The sequence below is a fragment of the Zonotrichia albicollis genome, chromosome 20 (genome assembly GCF_047830755.1).
Source record: "Zonotrichia albicollis isolate bZonAlb1 chromosome 20, bZonAlb1.hap1, whole genome shotgun sequence".
NCBI lineage: Eukaryota > Metazoa > Chordata > Aves > Passeriformes > Passerellidae > Zonotrichia > Zonotrichia albicollis.
Window position 1 is genome coordinate 4763525 of NC_133838.1, and position 21438 is coordinate 4784962.

General features: G+C 46.3%; 1 protein-coding gene across 1 annotated transcript in view; it reads left to right on the plus strand.

Moving 5' to 3' along the window:
• Positions 1–20610, plus strand: part of LOC141731343 (uncharacterized) — a 143077-nt gene extending 122467 nt beyond the window's left edge. Inside the window, exon 3 of the mRNA XM_074555963.1 lies at positions 19880–20610. Within this exon, the coding sequence (XP_074412064.1) occupies positions 19880–20610 (731 nt within the window). The remainder of the gene's footprint in view (positions 1–19879) is intronic.
• Positions 20611–21438: the final 828 nt, after the last annotated feature.

Genomic DNA, 21438 nt, shown 5'->3' on the forward strand with positions numbered 1-21438 from the left:
TGTGGTAGATGAGTCTTCCATTGGTTCCATGTGAATTGTGTTTTCTTAATGACCAATCACAGCCAGCTGTGTTGGACTCTCTGTGGAGTCACGGGTTTTTATTATTCATTCCTTTCTAGCCTTCTGATTTCGCCTTCCTTTTTCTTTAGCATAGTTTTAGTATAATGTAATGTAATGTAATGTAATGTAATGTAATGTAATGTAATATAATATAATATAATATAATATAATATAATCAGCCTTCTGAGAACATGGAGTGAAATTCTTCTCTCTCACCTCGTCCTGGAAACCTCACAACACCACAGGCTCCCTCTTGGGAAGGATGAAAGTTTGACAATGATATGTGTGCTTGGCAGAAAGATCTCTGAATGTAGAACCTGAGAATGGAATAGAGATGGAAGCAAGTTTTGATAGAGAAGAAAAGAATTGCTGAGCCAGTCTCACTGGATAACCAAGGAGGCAAAGGGTGTGTTAGTTAGAAGGGGTTCTTATGGCTTAGAGCAAAGGATAAACCCACCTCAAACAAGAAGATGTTTTTACCGAGCAGAAGGATACCACAGGCAAACAAGACATGAGGCAAGTAGAAAAAAGGTCTCAGAATTTTCCATTGCAAGGAAACTGAAAAACAACTTCTAGCTTTAACTGTAAAGTACTAACTTTTAGTGATTGGAGAATAGTACCATGAATATGGTAATTATAATAGTCATGATATAGGTATCATTATGATATGATACATTATATGATATGGTATGATATGATATGATATTATTGATATAGTAGTTATAATATCATATGATACGACATAGTAGTTAGGCTATAGGTAAAAGTTAAGGTATAGATTGGTTGTGCAGTATTAAATTATTCATATACTGCAAATAAAGGAATACAGGCTCCCTGGGAGAGTCCTGTAATTTTACCTGCACCCTAAAATCTGAAATTTCAATACTCACACCATATCACAGGATAAAATAATGACACTTGGCTTCATAGCGCTCTTTCAGTCTGTTATGTATTTCATCATTTAAGGATTATCCAATTAAGCTCTCCAGTTAGTGAAAGAAATCTTTATGCTCAGCAAAGAAAAGTATATAATACATTGTAACCAAAATTAAAGGGTGTCCAGTCTTGTGTGCAGCTGGAGCTGACAGCTGTAGGCACAGGCTCTGTCACCCACAACCCTGGACTGCTGGAACCTCTGGGATGGAATAAACTGCAGTTTGTATACAATAAACTGCATTTTGGAGAGCCACCTGGAGTCCCACATCTCTCATTTAGGCTCTTACAACCTTCCCCTTTGTCAAGTCTTCAGCCGTTGTACAGCTCATTAGAGAGGGTTGAGGGCTGGAGATGAAGGCTGCAGAGCCCACTCTGAAGAGGTGATAACAGCACTGTGCAACTGGCACTGATCCAGGGTATGCTAAGGAGACCATGCCCAGTGGAAAAACAGCTCCTCAACATGGGATGGACAACTCTGCCCATCCCCTCCAGCCCCAGCCCTTTGTCTCAGTGGCCACCTGGGCCCTGCCTCACAGTCTGTGACATGAGACTTGTCCACTGGATCCTGTTACAGATGTTTTGCACCAACTTCCACCTCCTTTCACCCTGGACCTGGCTGTGAACAGGCATGGAAGGGTTGCTGCTAATTATTTAAAAATAAATTATTTTAATTTAAAAAAATATATTAAAAGTAATAGCAACAAGAATAGCTCCGTGCCTGAAAAATACATATTACATGATTGGCTGTTCACTTTTTTAGAAGGAATAATATACATGTTATATTGTATTAATTAGTAGTACTGTATTTTTTAAGTAGTGTGGTAAATATAGTTTTAGGCTACAACATAATATTAAAATAGAAACCATGCCATGTAAGATACTTTTAACTGGCTCAAAGAATGGATAAGATAATAAAGAAATTCTTTGCACAGAAATAACAGCAACAAGACACCCAAAATCCCAGAGAGAAGAATTATTGCCTCCTTATCAGGAAGAACCAGGCTTTTCTACCTCCTTTCAGACTCTGTGGAGCCAAACCGTGATTTACAAATGAAGGGGGAGAAGTTGACAATAAACAGAAAAATCCTTAGTTTGAAAGGAATGTTTGCATCATGTATGAGATATTTTAATATGCAACAGGCTGTTGCTTTTAAGGGTTAATGCTTTGTTAGCATGCCATGCTTTCAAGAGGAAAGCATCCAAATGTCAGTAATTCTTTGCTTTTTATTGTCTTTATTGTCTTAACTCTGTCCAAATTCTTATTGCTCTAATTTTTATTACTATTTTATAACCATTTTTTTACTATTGAACTTTTAAAATTTTAACACAAGTGACTGGGGATTCTCACACCAGGAACCCCTCAGAGCCCCATGGGTCCTGGCCCCAGTGAAGCTGAAAGCTTCCCTCCCAAAATGCTGCATTCAGTTCTGACCCAGCACTAAGAAATCCAAGAACAAAACAGAAATCTGATGACAGAATCTTGCAAAATCCCATACAAGAACATTCTGTTATAAAATCACAAGTATTAACTGTGATTAACTGACAAAGAAGCTGAGAAAGTCAACAACATTAGAAAATGATGCTGTAGATGAATAATGAGATGGATGGTTGTCTCTCACAATTAAAGAGTGAATATTAAATATATGTTAAGAGAAGTTTTGTAGATTTATAGTTATGTGTGTGTGAAAAACGCCAATCACTTGTTTTTAAAAATTTAAAAGTTTAGTAGTAATACGATGGTTATAAAAATAGTAACACAATTAGAGCAATAACAATTTGAACAAATTGAATTAAGACAATATGAGATAATAAAAACAAAGAATTACAGACGTCTGGGTACCTTTTCTGGGCATGATGAGCCCGAAAAAGGACCCCTGCTAAGAAAGGATTAACCATTAGGAACCGTAGCCCGTTGCATATTCATACACTTCATACATGATGCATAAATTCCATTCAAACACAGGATTCTGTCTGGTCATTGTCAACTTCTTCCTTCTAATCCTAACAGCGCCTCCAAGGTGGGAAGAAATTAATTTCTTCTGATAAGAAGGCAATAAATTCCCTTTCTCTGAAAGATTTAGGTGTCCTGTGGCTGCTATCTCGCTGCAAGCCCTTTCTGTTAAACAAAGCATCTTACATAGCATCGTTTCTGTTTTAACATTTTTTATAGCCTAAAACTATATTTAACACAGTTAAATACAGCGGGGGCGTCCACAGCCCTGGAATCCGGCTATCTGGTGAGGGGCGAAGGCCAGGGCCCCTGCGCATCAGAAAGCAGCCCCCCTCGGCATCTTGGCCTCGGGCTGAGCTGGGGGATAGCTCGGAGCAGCGCGGTGAGAGACAAATTAGGAGGCGACCACTTGCTGGGGGTAAATTGTCGGTTTATTACAGAAGAACTAACAAGGAGGGGAAACACTCAGCAAATGGCCCCGAACAAAGGGCAGGAGAGGGTTTTAAGGGAAAAGGGGGGAAGAAGGCAGGGAAACCCGGCTATCCAATAGAAATACATATTTGGAGGTACGAAACATAACTGATATACTAAAGTAACCAACTGTTATAAATCATAGGAGGGGCTCCGGGGCTACAGCCAACCATACCTCCCAGAGAAAAGAAAATTCTCGAAACCTGGGAGGAGAAAAGGCGTGATTGACTGAGCTCAAGGAGGAGGCACTTTCACTTTATAAGAGAAACCAGGGGAGGAGCAGTTTCATTTCCATAGCAACCTAACTGACAGGGTCCTGGGAAATTTAATACAGAAAATGGGGGGAGCAAACTAACAAACTTAAGAACACACCAGAGCAACACAGTACTTAAGAAAATTAATACAGCATTACTTTCTAACACAACACATATAATATTCATTTTAATATTTGCAAAAAGCCAATCGTAAAATACAGGCATTTTTCACAATCCCCACTCTTATTCTTTGTAAATCATTTGGCTTGAGCAATATTTCTTATCTACTTGCATCTTCTGGACTATGCTGGCAAAATAAAACAGGGGATTACAAAAGGAAAAAATATATATATAAACAGTTGTAACACATAAAATGAAAGATCTTCATTTCTTCTAATACATTACCTCACCAGCTAGGTTTTAACATTGTTTTCTCATTTTTGGACTGGTACCTGGGTTATTTTATGTATATATATATTTTTCTTCTTTGATTTCCTTTGCTTTTTCTAGAATGATTTTTCCGTGGTCATCAATTTTCAACAATCTGATATATTGAACTTTCCACAAACACCTCCTTCTTCGGCCAATAAATAGTCCAAAGCCAACCTATTCTGATACCCTACAGTTTTTGTTTGACTTAGCTGACTTGATATTAACTCTAATGCTTGGGCAGCCTTATTTGCTACCATTTCTGTAACTGCTTGGCGTCTTGTAATACGATTCAACAGATGATTTGGAGTCAATATAGAGTTAGATTGCTGTGCTGGTTTTACCTTTTCGTTTATTATTTATTTTTTTACTAAATCTTGAACCGTATCTTCAAGATTAAATTTAAAACAAATCCATCTCTCTACTTTTGGACATTCAATTCCAAATCTATTACCACTTTTTCCTAAGTTTCTTGTAGTCCAATAATTTACTCCCTTTTGCCTACAGGTTCTTAATTTGGATGGGTTATAACAGTGGCTGTTGACATGGGTGTGTGTAATAAAAGAGGAACTTTGGTTTCTTTCCATGTGATACTTTCTGTAGCATTTTTGACACAATCTTGCTGGTATCCCGAAAAGGAAAAGACAACAAATGAGTGCCAGAAACAGGAATAACAGAGATCCAGTACGGCTTATACTCCCACCTCCCATGCCTGTGAGGCTGCAACCCACAGCAGGTGTATTTGATCTTCTTGGTGGCAAAATATAGAGGCCAATCTGGTCTTGCCCTCTATTTCCTTGTCACTTTCTCCTAACTAATTTCCAGGCAAATTGTTTTTGACACCCTTTAACTGTGGTCTCCTACTGGTCCTCAGGTATCTTTCATTCAACAAGCACTAATGATTCCCATCCACAAAAACAAGTTATTACTTTAACACTTTTGGCAATAAGAGCATAAATTTTGTGAACCACAATACTCATTACTCTCACAATTCCAGCACTTATAATCCAGCTAGCATATCCAGTATTGGAATGAACCAAATAAAGTTTACTGATGGAAATGGTAATTCCCCTTCTCCCCTGTACGATTCCCAGGCTAAGGTCAGAATACAAAACCAGTCTTGATCCTTCTATCTGAAGTATTCCTCCCCAAAGGAGATGTTTTATTCAGGCAGTGCTCAAAACCAGTGATATAAGTGTTATCTTATTTCTTAATTCAGTGTTATTCTTTGTACATTTCTTAGATCATTTGAGTTTTTCTAAACAATTACCACTCAGTCCCCATTGGAAAGTCAGTTCGGTATCAGTCGGTTTAAATGTGATAGTCCATTCCTCAGGTTTCTTCACAAATCCTTTGATTCTGCTGGCATAAATCCACCCTCTTTCCGTGATTCTGATTGTTTCTTCAGTAGTACCTGGAAAGGACTTCTTAATAGCATAGTAATAAAAGAAAGATAATACTGCATTAACTTTTACCATTTGCTTTTCTTCCAAACTTTCTGGGTTTAGCTAAAAGCTTTCTCTACAGCAGCCTCTTCTTCTTCAGGAAAAAAAAACCTTCTCGTTAACAGCAAACAAAACACACAAAAGAAAAAAACCAAAAAACTTCTTGCTTAAGAAAAACAAACCGCTTTGTGAGGTTTGGAGAGTGATCAATCTTTGCTTTGATTTTTATCTTTTAGTGCTAGTCCCCCCTCCCCATCTCTTCACGGCCTTGCTATCAGTGCTGTTCTTTGCCCTTCCCCCGGTGCTGCCCCTTGGCTGCAGGGCCGGAGCAGGGGAGAGCAGCCCCGGGCATGGGGACCCTGGGGATTGCCTTGGGTCTCTTTTGCCCTCTATCTCTCTCTCTCTCTCTTTCGGCCCCCTTACCGGGCCCACGCTGCCATCCTGGGCTCGGGACCCCGACAGTCTGGGAGCCCCCCCGGCAGTTCCGCCCCGGAGCCAGCCCGCTCCTGGCCGCAAACCTGTGTCCTCTGCTGCAGCACCGCCCGGGGCACCTCCATGGATCGGTCCCTGCCGCAGCCCCCGAGACCCCGTCGCTCGTAGGGAGCGCTCAGACACCTCCCAACCTTGACAACCCCAAACTTGGTGTGCCCAGGTGCTCCTGACATTCTTTTTCTTTCTCGTCAACCTACCCTCTTTTCCCTTCAAGCAGGGCCTGTTCTGCTAAGGCCTTTCTGGACCCCAGTGTGGCATTGAATAACCTCTTAACAACCATGTGTTAAGACACTTCCCTGCCTTTCATGCAAAAAACCTTCATTCACACTTCTGCTCTCTTCTAGCACCAAGATGTCATCACTTCACATTCTAACATCTCAGATTTTCCTAACTACCTCTCTACTTCAACTTCTCTCTTTCTTCTCTCTCAACTGTAACCTTTATGGGGTCGATATTTAATCCTCCCCTATTTCCTTCTCCAGCCTAAACTTTTTTGTTGATTTTTTTTTCCTTCATCCTCTTGGCGTAATTTCAAAACTCTAGCTATCATTTTCCTATTTTCTGATATCTCTTATTCTTAATTGCACTTGTAAGACTCTTCCCAATAAATTGCTACCTGCCCCTGGGACCAATAACACATCTCCCATCTAAATTTTAGTTTCTTCCCTCAATTACCACATCTTTAATGACTAGAAATGTAAAACTTTCTCTTTTTGCCCCTGTTACTTTCACTATATATTTGCTCACACTATAACCTTTTGGAACGTTTAACAGGCAGGTTCTCTCTCCCCCTGTGTCTATTACAAATTCTAATTCTTCTTCTGGGGGACCCACTTTTAAAGTTATCACAGGCTCCAGATGGTATTTGTCCCCCCCAAAAAATTAGAGCCTATGACTTTTTTTTTTTATGTGCCCATTTCTTTAAAGATTTTCAGATCTTCTGCTTACTTAGGACCATTTCCCTTTTTCTCTCCAGTTTGTTTATCTATTTAGTTGGAGTTTCTTCTTTCCCCTCTAAAAGCTGTCCCTCAAAAACCTTTTGTTTTCACATTTCTCCTTTGATATGCTGTCTCATTCATGCTCTTGGTTATGTAATTACGATAACTATTCATGTATTTACTACCCTCCTCATTATTTTAACCCCACTCAGGAGGTACAGTTGGCATTTTGTCTTCTCTGGGGGTCCTTGCGGATTATCTTTTTCTTAAGCTTTTATTTCAGTTGCTCTGATTAATTGCATTTTTCTTGAGAAAAATATTATTTTAATTACCAACCACATCTCTTCTCAAGTATAAATGTTTGGACCTAAAAATTGGTCTAATTGTTCAGCTATGTCTATGGGATTCTCCAAATATCTCTTTTATTTATTTCTTAAAATTTCAGACTTCAGACGAAGACAAAGGAGCATTTACAAACTCTGATCCGTCCCCTCCTATGAGAACCTCTCTTAATGGAAATAGACCAATCCCTTTATCCCATTCTTTCTGTATTTTTATCTTCTATAGCCTTTCTCCTGTATATTTAGGAAGAATCAGGAGAGGGCTTTCTTCTAACTGAACTTTTAGTGTTTCGATAAGGTGATTCCTTTAGAGTTTCTCTGAGCAGCCGGAGCTGTGGTTACCAAGGGAACGGAGCTCGGGGCAGGACAGGGAGACTCGGCGTGACTCAGAGTCTCGGTGCTCCAAAGGCGGGGTGTGCAGCCGGGATCGCCCGAGGGGCTGTTCCGGTGCAGACCGAGCTGGAGCGTGGATAGCTCCCGCATGGCTCACGGTGGCTGGTCGGGCAGAGGCAGAGCAGCCGACTGACCGCGGCTGCAGCGGCGGGAGCCGACAGAGTCAGGGCAGCCGGGGATGGGACAGACGGGACCCTCCTTCGGTGCGGTGAGCGCGGTAACCACGGTGCACACGGCAGGACAGATCCCCACCCCCTGCACGAACTGCGGAGCGGCCGCGGGCCAGGCGGCCGGACTGGGACACACGGACTGGGACACACGGACTGTGCCGGAGCCGGCGCAGGGGCTGGGGGGGTGCAGCTGCGAACGAGTGGGGGAACGAACGGCAATGGATGAGGTAATTTTGTTCTCAGCTTTGTACTTTCCCCGTTTTGCTTTTATTGCCTTTCAAAAATGTTATTTTCCTACAGCCTCCCCCCTCCCCAGCATGTGGTATACTATTTTTCTTCTGGATTAAACGGTTTTTACAAATAAATCCAGAGCTTAACAAATCTAAACTTCTGCTTGGATACTTTGAAATGGTCGACGAGCTAACTCACGACCTTCTCATATTGTTTTTCTCATCACCCTTTTATTTATCTTTTGGCAAATTATACATATTTCAGGTACTTGTTTTTCTACTCTAAAAGTCTCAGTGCACCCATAGTGCCTTAAAAAATGATCACACAAAGCCTGAGTATCCCACCGGGCTTTTTGATACATGTCCTCTGCTATTCCCTAGTAAGTGTTTTATTATCTAATTGTCTTCCATCAAGATGTTTCTATTTCCCCGATTTATCTTGTTCGCCACCTATCTTGTTTTAATTTTAATTTTTTAAATTTTTTTTTTTTGCTTCTCTAAACTTTGGAATTTCCAATTTTTCTTCATTTGGAGTTAATATTAGCTCTTTCAGCTCTATTTTCTGCTGCATCTTTAGCTTCTTGATCTGCCAATTATTTCTTCTTATTTCTGGGTCTTTACCTTTTTGTGTCCTTTAATATGTACTATTGCTATCTCTCTTAGGTAATTTTAATGACTCTAAAACCTCGAAAATAAGTTTCTCATGTACTAATCTTTTTCATCTTTAATTAAGTAATCTCCCTTTTTAAATTTTTCTTGAGGCATGTGCTACTCTAAAGGCATCCCTTGAATCAATATATAACTCCTTTCTTTTGTGTTAAATTTTCTAATGCTCTTTTTAAGTATATAATTCACAAGTTTGCATGTTTTTTCTCATCAACTTCTGCATACCCTGTATTTTGCAAGGAGTTGTATTTCTGTTTGTTAACATAACTCCCAAAGGGCTGTCTTGGGGTATTTCTGTTGGTAATTTTTTCTGCTTTTCTTTTCCTGTATCCACCTTACTGTATTTCCGTCTCATTTTTCAATTTTCTATCTATTCGTCCCCTGCTTCCGTTTTTCACTTTTGTCCTAGTTTAGGACAAATTAGGGGGAAATCTCAAAAAGGGAGCCCCCCCCAAAACAAAACAAACCTCCAACCACCCCTCCTCCAACACCAGGTTCGGGAAGGAATTCCTCGGAGGAGCAAAGTGGAAAACAAAACCTATTTATTTACAAATAACAAAAAGAACACTCCCCAACACAAGAAAAGAAAAGGGACCAGACTGTGTTGTGAGGGCGCCGAGCTTCTGTCGCAGGCTTCGGGTGTCCTGGAGCTCTCAGGCCAGATCCGGAGCCGGTCCAGTATCTTCAGGGGAGGGTAAGAAAGAGAGAACAAAAGAAAAGGGAAAAAAAGAAAAAAAACCAGCGCAAAAAAAAAGCAGAAAGCAAGCAAGCAAGCAAGCAAGCGGCTAGCCAAGCCAAGCAGCAAAAGCCCAAAGCAAAAGTGCCTGGGCACACCCCACACCCCCCCCCCCACTTCCCCATCCGGCCACAGCAAGACGGCCGGGGGGGGGGGGGTGGAAGGCACAGCTGCCAGACACAACACACGATATGGGGATAAAGGCTGAAGGCTGTCACCCCACGACACTCCACCCCTTATCCCATATCGTGAACATACAGTAAAAAACTTTCATTTCACTTACTCACACCTTTGACACTTACGCATTTCTCTCATCTTACTTGCTCAGACCTTTGACACTTACAGTTTCCTTCTGTCTCACATTCAACAAACAATGACATTCATATATGAGTCTCATCCCACAATCAGGTCTCCCTGAGGTACACACCGTGTTGTTCCATCTTTCTGCATTATCCACCATGTATTACCTGGTCCTTGAGCAAAGACAATCCCACGGATGGGTTTGTCTGTACTCGAGGCAGGGTTGATCCATACTGTCTTTCCCAACAAACCTCTGACATGGGCCACTGGGGCTTTATCCCCATCTACTATATTAAGGAGCTCAGACTGAGCAGGACCCGCTCGGTTGGTGGAACCTCGAGTGTTAACTAACCAGGTAGCCTTTGCCAGATGTTGCTCCCAGTTTCTTAAAGACCCCCCACCCAATGCTTTTAAGGTGGTTTTTAACAATCCATTGTACCTTTCCACCTTCCCTGCAGCTGGTGCATGATAGGGGATATGGTATACCCACTCGATGCCATGTTCCCTAGCCCAAGTATTAATAAGATTGTTTTTAAAATGAGTTCCATTATCCGACTCAATTCTCTCGGGAGTACCGTGCCTCCAAAGGACCTGCTTCTCAAGGCCCAAGATAGTGTTACGGGCAGTAGCATGGGACACAGGATAGGTTTCCAACCATCCTGTGGTGGCTTCTACCATGGTTAGTACATAGCGCTTGCCCTGGCGGGTTTGAGGCAGTGTGATGTAATCAATCTGCCAGGCCTCCCCATATTTGTACTTAGACCACCGCCCCCCATACCAGAGGGGCTTCAGTCGCTTGGCCTGCTTAATGGCAGCGCACGTCTCACAGTCACGAATAACCTGAGAGATACTGTCCATGGTTAGATCCACCCCTCGGTCTCGTGCCCACTTATAGGTGGCATCTCTACCCTGGTGGCCTGAGGCATCGTGGGCCCATCGTGCTAAGAATAACTCTCCCTTATGCTCCCAGTCGAGATCTATCTTCAACTCCCCTATCTTTGCAGCCTGATGTACTTGCTGGTTGTTTTGCTGCTCTTCATTAGCTCTACTTCTGGGGACATGGGCATCTACATGGCGAACCTTCACAGGTAACTTCTCTAACCGGGTAGCGATATCCTTCCACTCTTCCGCAGCCCAAATTGGTTTTCCTCTGCGCTGCCAGCTGGCCTCCTTCCATCTCTTCAGCCATCCCCATAGAGCGTTGGCTGCCATCCAAGAATCGGTATACAAATAGAGCCTTGGCCACTTCTCTCTCTCTGCAATACCTAAGGCCAGTTGAATAGCTTTGATTTCAGCAAATTGACTAGATTCACCCTCTCCTTCAGTAGCCTCTGCAACCCGTCGAGTGGGACTCCATACAGCTGCTTTCCACCTCCGTTTCATCCCTATGACACGACAAGAACCATCAGTGAATAGGGCGTAACGTGTTTCTTCTTCTGGCAACTGATTGTATGGCGGAGCTTCCTCAACCCGGGTCACTGGCTCTGGCTCCTCATCTGCGACACTAAAGCTTTCACCTTCGGGCCAATTTGTAATTATTTCTAGAATCCCAGGGCGATTTAACTTCCCAATTCGAGCGCGCTGCGTAATGAGGGCAATCCACTTACTCCAAGTAGCACTGGTGGCATGGTGGGTAGAGGGAACCTTTCCTCTGAACATCCATCCCAGCACCGGTAGTCGGGGTGCGAGAAGGAGTTGTGCCTCTGTACCAATCACCTCCGAGGCAGCTTGGACTCCTTCATAGGCGGCCAAGATTTCCTTTTCTGTTGGAGTATAGTTATCTTCAGACCCCCTGTAGCTCCTACTCCAAAATCCCAATGGTCGGCCTCGGGTCTCGCCAGGTAGCTTTTGCCAAAGGCTCCAGGACAGACCATGGCTCCCGGCTGCAGAGTAGAGCACGTTCTTCACATCTGGTCCTGTCCTGACTGGACCAAGGGCTACAGCATGAGCGATCTCCTGCTTGATCTGGACGAAAGCTTGCTGCTGCTCAGGGCCCCAATGGAAGTCGTTCTTCTTGCGGGTAACCAAATAAAGGGGTCTCACAATCTGACTATACTCAGGGATGTGCATCCTCCAGAAACCTATAGCACCTAAGAAAGCTTGTGTCTCCTTCTTATCAGTTGGTGGGGACATAGCAGTGATTTTGTTAATAACATCCGCAGGAATCTGACGCCGTCCATCTTGCCACTTCACCCCCAAGAACTGAATTTCTCGGGCAGGTCCCTTGACTTTGCTCTTCTTAATGGCAAATCCGGCGTCCAGGAGAATATGAATTATCTTCTCTCCTTTTTCGAACACTTCTATTGCCGTGTTCCCCCAAACAATGATATCATCAATATATTGTAAATGTTCTGGAGCCTCACCCTCTTCTAGTGCAGCCTGGATCAGTCCATGACAGATGGTAGGACTGTGTTTCCACCCCTGGGGCAATCGGTTCCAGGTATACTGCACTCCCCTCCATGTAAAAGCAAACTGAGGCCTGCATTCTGCTGCCAGAGGGATGGAGAAAAACGCGTTAGCTATATCAATGGTCGCGTACCACTTTGCTGCCTTGGACTCCAGCTCGTACTGCAGTTCCAGTATGTCCGGTACAGCCGCACTCAGTGGTGGAGTCACTTCATTCAAGGCACGATAGTCTACAGTCAATCTCCATTCTCCGTCAGATTTTCGCACGGGCCAGATAGGGCTGTTAAAGGGTGAGTGGGTTTTACTGACCACCCCTTGGCTCTCCAGCTCTCGAATCATCTTGTGGATGGGGATCACGGCATCTCGATTCGTCCGGTACTGCCTGCGATGCACTGTTGAGGTGGCAATTGGCACTCGCTGCTCCTCTACCTTCAAGAGTCCTACTGCAGATGGGTTCTCTGATAGTCCAGACAAGGTATTCAATTGTTTAATACCCTCTATCTCCACTGCAGCTATTCCAAAAGCCCACCTGAATCCCTTAGGATCTTTGTAGTAGCCATTCCGGAGGAAGTCTATGCCCAAAATACACGGAGCCTCTGGACCAGTCACAATCGGATGTTCCTGCCACTCCTTCCCAGTCAAGCTCACCTCAGCTTCCAACAAAGTCAACTGTTGTGATCCCCCCGTCACTCCAGCAATGGAAACAGGTTCTGTCCCCATGTGTTCCGATGGCATTAAGGTACATTGTGATCCAGTGTCAACCAATGCTTCATAGTCTTGTGGCTCTGATGTGCCAGGCCATCTGATCCACACCTTCCAAAAAACCCGGTTCTCCCGTGCCTCTTCCTGGGTGGAGGCAGGGCCCCTCTAAGCCAGATTGTCCTTCTTTCCTTGGGCATATGCCTTGGAAGTTCCTTCAAGGGGATCGGACATGTCATCGTCATCGTCATACTTAACATCTCGGCTACGAGCGACCGGAGCTGCTATCTTTTTGGTTATACTTTCTCTTTTCTTCAAATCACGCACCCGTTGTGCCAAAACAGCGGTGGGTTTTCCATCCCATCTCCTCATGTCTTCTCCAGACTCACGCAGGAAAAACCATAACTCAGCCCGTGGGATGTACCTTCTCTCCCCATCAAAGGAGCGCCGGCGTTGGACACCAGGGCTTCTAATTTGTACGGCTGAGATTTGAATAAGGTCCTCCTTAATCTCTTCCCGGAGTTTCTTATGATTCTCCTCTATTTTGTCTTCTAGTTTCTGCAGTCGGGTTTCCACTGCTGCAATTCTGGCATGAGTTGGGCCATGCACAGCATCTGCGTACGCTCGAAGCTTCTTTGCCATATCGAGCACAGTCTCATATGTATCATCTCGCTTCATTATTGCTAGGGCAGAAGCGTATTCAGGTGGCCCAAGTCGCACAAGTTTCCTCCACATTATCGGAGTGCATGGTACCAGGTCCGGATTCCTAGTTGTTGTGTCATCTGAGAAAATGAGCTCTGCGACCGCCATCTCTCTCAGGCGTTGGATCCCCTGTTCTATGGTCTTCCACCGTGTCTGCTGCATATAGAGATCATCCGTACACAGGTACCGTTCTGCTACGCTTCTTAGGACCCGTTCCCAGAGGCTGTGAGGGTTAGCCCCCCTCATCACACCTTGATCGATGGCAGGATCATGTGACAGGGATCCCAAATGCCTCACTTCAGTACCATCCAAAATCGTAACCTCCCCTGCAGCATCCCAAAGGCGGACTAACCAACTAATAATAGATTCGTCAGGTTGTCGGCTGTAATCCTTTCTTAGGCCTCTGAGGTCCTTCAGAGAAAAGGAGTCAATATTGGCTCCAGATTCTGTGCCCCTTGATGTGGCCTCTGATTTTGGTGAGGGTCCTTCTTCTGCATCATCGTCATCATCCTCCACCTTCCGATCGGTCTTGCCTTTACACTTTCCACCTCTTGTATTAGCTGCAACAGCCATGGTTTGGGGCCTATTGTCTGATTCAGCTGCTAGCCTGGAGCCTGGGATGTTAGCTGCAGCCTGGGTCACTGGGATAGTAACTAACTTATCTCCCTGTTCCCTTTCTGCTATCTGCTGCTCCACAGTATCTAGCAGAGTACGGTAAACAAACTCCAAGGCCCAGCTCACTGCAGTAATCCTTTCTTCCTTAGTATTACCATGGCACTTCTCCCTCAAATACTTTGCCAGCTCGACTGGATTCTGAATTTGATCAGATGGAAAGTCCCAGTCTATAGGATCAGAAAATTCCTTTAAAGTCTGGCCCATATCCTCCCATTTCCCACTCCAGTCAAGATTTTTCCTGCTTTGTTTTACTCCTGAATCAGGAGTCTCTCTAACCCCTCTAGAAATCTCAGCTTTCATTTTATATACACTCCAGACAGTATAGACAAGGCTTAATAAATTAAATGCCAGAAAGATGGTTTCTTTCAAACTCAGGGGAAAGTCAGTATTTTCTAATAGAGATGTCAACAATTTGTAGGAGAAGAAGGAAGACAAAGGCTGAAAAGCCCCTTCCTCTTCTTCTCCCCAAACAAACTGAGTACACAGCCATGACAACAATCCATACATTCCTGAAATAAAGTCCAGCATTGTTATCCGACACATCATCACACATAAGGCCAGCACAATGATTATTCTGGTTAGTGCCCCCCGCTTACAAAAGCTACTTATTAGGGACAACATCAGAGCTATTTTGGGGTAAGGAAATAACCCTAGGGACCACAAAGGTATTAAAACTTCAAAAGCCCCTAGGGACCAGAAAAACCGGCAAGCTTCCACTCCAAATGACATTATGAATCACCAATATGCCCACAAAACAACCAAAACCAAAATATTATTGTTATAGGTTTTTTTTCCACTCTTTTTGGCCTCCGACTTTCCCGGCCAACGCACCAAAAAGTATACTGTCCTAGTTTAGGACAAATTAGGGGAAAATCTCAAAAAGGGAGCCCCCCCCAAAACAAAACAAACCTCCAACCACCCCTCCTCCAACACCAGGTTCGGGAAGGAATTCCTCGGAGGAGCAAAGTGGAAAACAAAACCTATTTATTTACAAATAACAAAAAGAACACTCCCCAACACAAGAAAAGAAAAGGGACCAGACTGTGTTGTGAGGGCGCCGAGCTTCTGTCGCAGGCTTCGGGTGTCCTGGAGCTCTCAGGCCAGATCCGGAGCCGGTCCAGTATCTTCAGGGGAGGGTAAGAAAGAGAGAACAAAAGAAAAGGGAAAAAAAGAAAAAAAACCAGCGCAAAAAAAAAAGCAGAAAGCAAGCAAGCAAGCAAGCAAGCAAGCGGCTAGCCAAGCCAAGCAGCAAAAGCCCAAAGCAAAAGTGCCTGGGCACACCCCACACCCCCCCCCCCTCTTCCCCATCCGGCCACAGCAAGACGGCCGGGGGGGGAGGGGTGGAAGGCACAGCTGCCAGACACAACACACGATATGGGGATAAAGGCTGAAGGCTGTCACCCCACGACAACTTTTTACTAACAACTTAAATACCACTTTTCTTTCAACTACTTACACCCAAAAAAACCCCTTTTTCTCACACTGCTTGTCAATACAATCCACCTCCCTCCAAGGAGATATGGTAAGGCTTAAAATGCACAATCGACATTACCTATACTTTCATTCATCTACATTCACTCACTTTTATTTCTCATTCACTTTCACATATTCCTTCACACTCTCAAGACAGAAAGTGGATCCTTATTGCTAGAAAATCACAGGTCCTTGTGGCCCCCTCTTTCGCTCTGGGGTTGACCTCCAGGTCTCAGTGTCACCAGGCCCCCGAGAAGGGCCTGACTCTGCTGCCTCTGGTGTCCGTTCCCCTGTGAGGCTGTCTGCATGTCCTTCACACTCTTCAGCTACGGCCCCCTCACACACCCAGGGAACGCCAGCTTGGTTCGCAGGTCACTCACTCCTCTTCGGCCCAGAAGCCCCCACCTACCCGGGAGCTACAGCCTGGTGTGCAGGTCACTCACTCCTCTTTCCACTGCCTCCCCCTTCCCACCTGCCCGGGAAGTTGAGGCTGACTTTGTGTGGGTCTCACTCACACACACCACAAAACAACAATAAGGTACCTTTTACTTTCACATCACCTATTACAAGTTTAGGTGTTACTGGCCAGTCTCGGTGCTATTGGATATCCCTCAACCCAGCTGTGTTATCCAAGCCAAAATGCTCTGGGGCAATTTTTCCCTCAGTCCTGCCATGTTGTCCAACCCCAGATGCTCTTGGGCATTTTCTGTCCCTCAACCCAGCGGTGTGGTACAACTACAGATGCTCTTGGGCATTTAATTTGTTTTGCTGTGTTGTCCAACCCTGGATGTTCTTGGGCATTTTTTATCCCTCAATCTGGCTGTGTTGTTCAACCCTGGATCTTGTTGGGCAAAAATTTTTCCCTCAGTCTAGCTGTGTTGCCCAACCCCGGATGCTGTTGGGTAAAATTTTAATCCCTCAATCTAGTTGTGTTGTCCCACCGTGAGTGTTCTTGGGCATATCCTCACTCCGACAGAATTCTGCTCAACCCTGCTCTTGGATGCTCTTAGAATATAAATCCCTCAACCCAGCAGGTTTTAGGGGCCCCTCCTGTCCCGTTTCCTAGTGGATTGGGTGAGGAAACCTTGCTGCCTACCTCCGAGGGGTCCAACCCCTCCCTGAGACCCAGTCCCAGTCACCCCGAGGGGTTCTTTCACTCTCTTATCACTCGCTTTGTCTCTTTACTGGCCGTTTTTCTCGCGAAAAGAGGAAAACGCAGCATGGGAGACTCCTCACTCACTTGGCAGGTCTGGGACAACCAGCCTGCCTCTCATTCACACACATTCATCCCCTCCCTGTACCTGCCCCCCGCCCGAGAAATACTTACCAATCCTTTTTCCTTCCCGGGTTCTTCGTGCGCACTACTACACTTAGGGGACCAATTACCGCAGTTGTAGGGAGCCTTTTTTTTCCTTCTCTCTGTTATATTGCCTCCTTTTGTCCACAGATCGTAACCTGCGTCTGTCGGTCACTTCAGGGGAAACAAAGCGAGGCTGCCAAATAGGGCAGGGCGTGCCTTCCCCACTCTGACTCTCCTAAAGCACAGGCAGCGAGGTGTTAGCAACCATCCTCTGCTACCAAATTGTGAAGAACGCCAATCGGTTGTTTTCAAAATTTAAAAGTAAAAAATATGGTTATAAAAATAGTAACACAATTAGAGTAATAACAATTTGGACAAATTGAATTAGGACAATACGAGATAATAAAAACAAAGAATTATGGACGTCCGGGTACCTTTTTCTGGGCATCACGAGCCCAAAAAAGACCCCTGCTAACAAAGGACTAACCATTAAGAACAATAGCCCGTTGCATATTCATACACTTCATACATGATGCATAAATTCCATTCAAACACAGGATTCTGTCTGGTCAGTGTCAGCTTCTTCCTTCTAATCCTAACAGCGCCTCCAAGGTGGGAAGAAGTTCATTTCTTCTGATAAGAAGGCAATAAATTCCCTTTCTCTGAAAGATTTAGGTGTCCTGTGGCTGCTATCTCGCTGCAAGCCCTTTCTGTTAAACAAAGCATCTTACATAGCATAGTTTCTGTTTTAACAATTTTTATAACCTAAAACTATATTTAACACAGTACTTAAGAGAATTAATACAGCATTTCTTTCTAACACAACACATATAATATTCATTTTAATATTTGCAAAAAGCCAATCATAAAATACATGCATTTTTCACAGGGGGGTTTCAGGTAGCTCTGGGGTGAATTTTGGAGGGAAATGGGGGGGTCTGAGAGTCCTGGGGAGTTTTGGGGGTCTTGGGGAGGGTTTGGGGGTCCAGGGTGATTCTAGGCCAATCCTGGGGGACTCTGGGGGGTTTGGGGTTCCTGGAGAGGTCTCGGGGGAGAATTGGGGGTCCCGGGGGGTCCCAGGCCCACCCTGAACCAAGGTCTGGGGGTTTCAGGGGGAGGGGGCACAGCAGGGGTTCCTCCCCCCCCCCCCGTTTTTGGAGGGTCTCCCATGGTGCCCCCTCCCCAAAAAGCTCTGAGGGCCCCCTGAAGTGGCTGCTGTTCCACCGGCCGGTGCCCCCTGATCCAGGACAGCCCCACTGAGTCTGGCAGGTTCTGGGGGGATTTGTGGGGATTTTGGGGTTTTGCGAGGCTGTTTGAGAATTTCAGGGTGGCTTTTTTGGGCTTTGGGGGATTTTGTTAGGAATTTGGGGGGAATTATTGGGGGTTTTTGGGAGAATTATTGCGTTTAGAGATGCTTATGTGATTTTGGGGGGTTTTGTTGATTTGGGGGGTTTTGGATTTGGGGTGTTTTGTTGGGGTTGTGGGGGTTTTGGGGGGGAATTTATTGAAATTTTTGGGAGTTTTATAAAATTTTGGTGAGTTCCACTGGGATTTTTGGTGTATCTCTGGAGTTTTTGAGGGTTTTCTTATATTAGTCCAGTCCCTTCCAGTATGATCCAAAGATGGCCCCACTGTGCTCCCAGTCCCTGCCAGTAAGAGCCAGTTGTGCTCCACATGGTTCCAGTTGCTCTCTTTCACCCTCATTTGTTCCAGTCCCTCCCATTACACCCTCCCAGTATGTCCCAGTATAGCCCAGTTCCCTCCAGCATGTTCCCAGACACTCCCAGTTGCTCCCAGTTGGGTTTTTTGGGGGATGTTTGGAGAATGAAGCAGTCCAAGGCTGAGCGGAAAAGGCCCCTCGGGGGGACATCAGGGGGTGCCGGTGGCGGCTGCCGGCAGAGGCAGCCTGGAGGAGCAGAGCCCTGTGTGCCGCAGGAGCCCAAAGTGGGGAGCCCAGAGAGGGGGGAGCGCCGCCATGGGCGGGAGCCTCAAGAGCCTGGAGAGGGGCAGGGGGGACTCCTTGGAGCCGCTGCAGCCCATAGCAGAGAATGAGGGGAGAAGGGAGCCCGGGAGCCCAAACAGCCCCGGCATCCCGAAATGGGGAGAGCGAAGAGGGGGGAGCTTTTGGGATCGCTGGGACTGCCAGCAGCCTTGGCAGGGCGGGCACCGAGGAGAAGGGGGACCCCCAATCTAAGTGTGACCCCCTGCAGCTGGGACAGGGGGGAACCCTTGAACACCCAAGGGGAGGGACCAGGGACAGGGAACTCCTGGGAGGCTTTTCCAGGGCTGAATCTGGGTGTTTGGAAGGTTTTTGTGAAGTACAGATGGCCGGTGACTGGTAGAGATGGACTTGGGCAGAGGGACCTTCAAACTCAATATGCTCATCCCTTGTTTTCCCCAAACCAGGATTTCCCATTGCCAACCCCTGGGAGTCTGTGAGGAAGATGCCCTGGGACACTGAAGCAGGTGAGGAGGAAGTCAGTGCCCCTTTCCCCTCTGTGCTGCTCCGTAGCCCAGCCCAGTATGGCCCTGGCTGCAGCTCAGCCCTGCGGGGAATCTCCTTGCCCTTGCCTGTGGCACAGACGCAAATCCCATCCTGTCCTTGTCCTTCCTCCCCCAGAGCAGGAGCTGAGCATGGAGAGCAGGGGGAACAAATGCCCGCAGCAGAACCTGGTGGAAGAAGCCATTTTGAGCGGCTCCATGGCGCAGGAAGCCAACGGGGAGGAAAAGCGCCGGAGATGCCGCACGAGGAGGGGCTGCAAATGCAGCTGGCAGGGATCTGAGGAGGAAAGAGCCAGCCTGGGCTGGGAAGGCGGCCAGAGATCAAGCCAGAGCTCTGAGCTGGTGCTCCATGAACAGCTCCATGATGGGGAGAAGCCCCACACATGTGTGGAGTGTGGGAAGAGCTTCAGGTGGAACTATAAGCTCATTGAGCACCAGAGGACCCACACTGGGGAACGGCCGTTCGAGTGTGGGGAGTGTGGGATGAGCTTCAGCCGGAGCTCCCACCTGACCAGCCACCAGAGGACCCACACTGGGGAGAGGCCCTACGAGTGTAGGGAGTGTGGACAGAGCTTCAGGCAGAGCTCCAGCCTGATCAGCCACCAGAGAACCCACACTGGGGAACAGCCCCATGAGTGTGGGGAGTGTGGGAAGAGCTTCAGCGGGAGCTCTGACCTGATCAAGCACCAGAGGATCCACACTGGGGAACGACCCTACGAGTATGGGGAATGTGGGAAGAGCTTTAGGGACCATGACACCCTGATCAGGCACCAAAAGATCCACACTAGGGAGAGGCCTTACGAGTGTTCCGAGTGTGGGAATAGATTTTGGTTCAACTCCCATCTCCTCCTGCACAATCTGAGTCACACAGAGGAGAGGGCCCTCTTCTGCCCTGAGTGTGGGAAGGGATTTAAGTACAACTGCCAACTCATCACCCACCGGCGCATCCACACAGGGGAGAGACCCTACAAGTGTAGAGAATGTGCGAAGAGCTTCTCACAGAGCTCTCATTTGACCCGACACCAATACAGCCACCGATAAGGGAAGCCCTGCTAGTGCCCTGAGTGCAGGAAGAGCTTCGTGCTCTGCTCCAGCTCCATCCCCCACTGGAGGAGGCACTTGGGGCACAGCCCTGGTGACCCACTTTCCCTGTGATCCATGTTGGGAACACACCTGGCTTCTTATTCTTTTGGTTTGGCCTTAATTTTCTTGTCTTTTCCATCTCTTTGCAGTCCAAAAGTGAAGAGGGATCAATCTTTCACCTCAAAACCACTCAAATCATACTGAAAACAGGTCAATCTTAACACAAAAGGGCTCAATCCTACCTCAAATTGCTTGTTCCCACCTCAAAATCTCAATCCTATGCCAAACTGACTCCATTCCACAGGTACCAGGGTGAGATGGGGTTGGAAGGAGATGGGAGAAATGGGATCCCAATTTGGGAGCGATAGGATGGGATGGGAGCGTAGGAGCGATTGGACGGGGATTGTGTGGGGCAGGGTGTGTGGGATGTATTTGATAGCAAATAAAACTCTCAGACTTACTGCTTTCTCTCCCGTTCATGTTCAGTCCGTTGCAGTTCTGTTTGCAGAGCGCCCCCTCACAGTTGCCGCCCTTGGCCTGAGCCTGCCCCTTTTCCCTCAGGGTTCCCGCCCTTTCCCTGCCCCCTTTCCCCTCATGGTTCCACCCTTTCCCTGTCCCCTTTCTCCTCACGGTTCCGCCCTTTCCCTGCCCCTTTTCCCCTCATGGTTCCACCCTTTCCCTGTCCCCTTTCCCCTCACGGTTCGACCTTCGGGAACAGGGGAGGAGGAGGAGGAAGAGGCTGAGCGGCAGCAGAAGCAGCTGGAGAAGGGGAGAGGGAACCCTGGA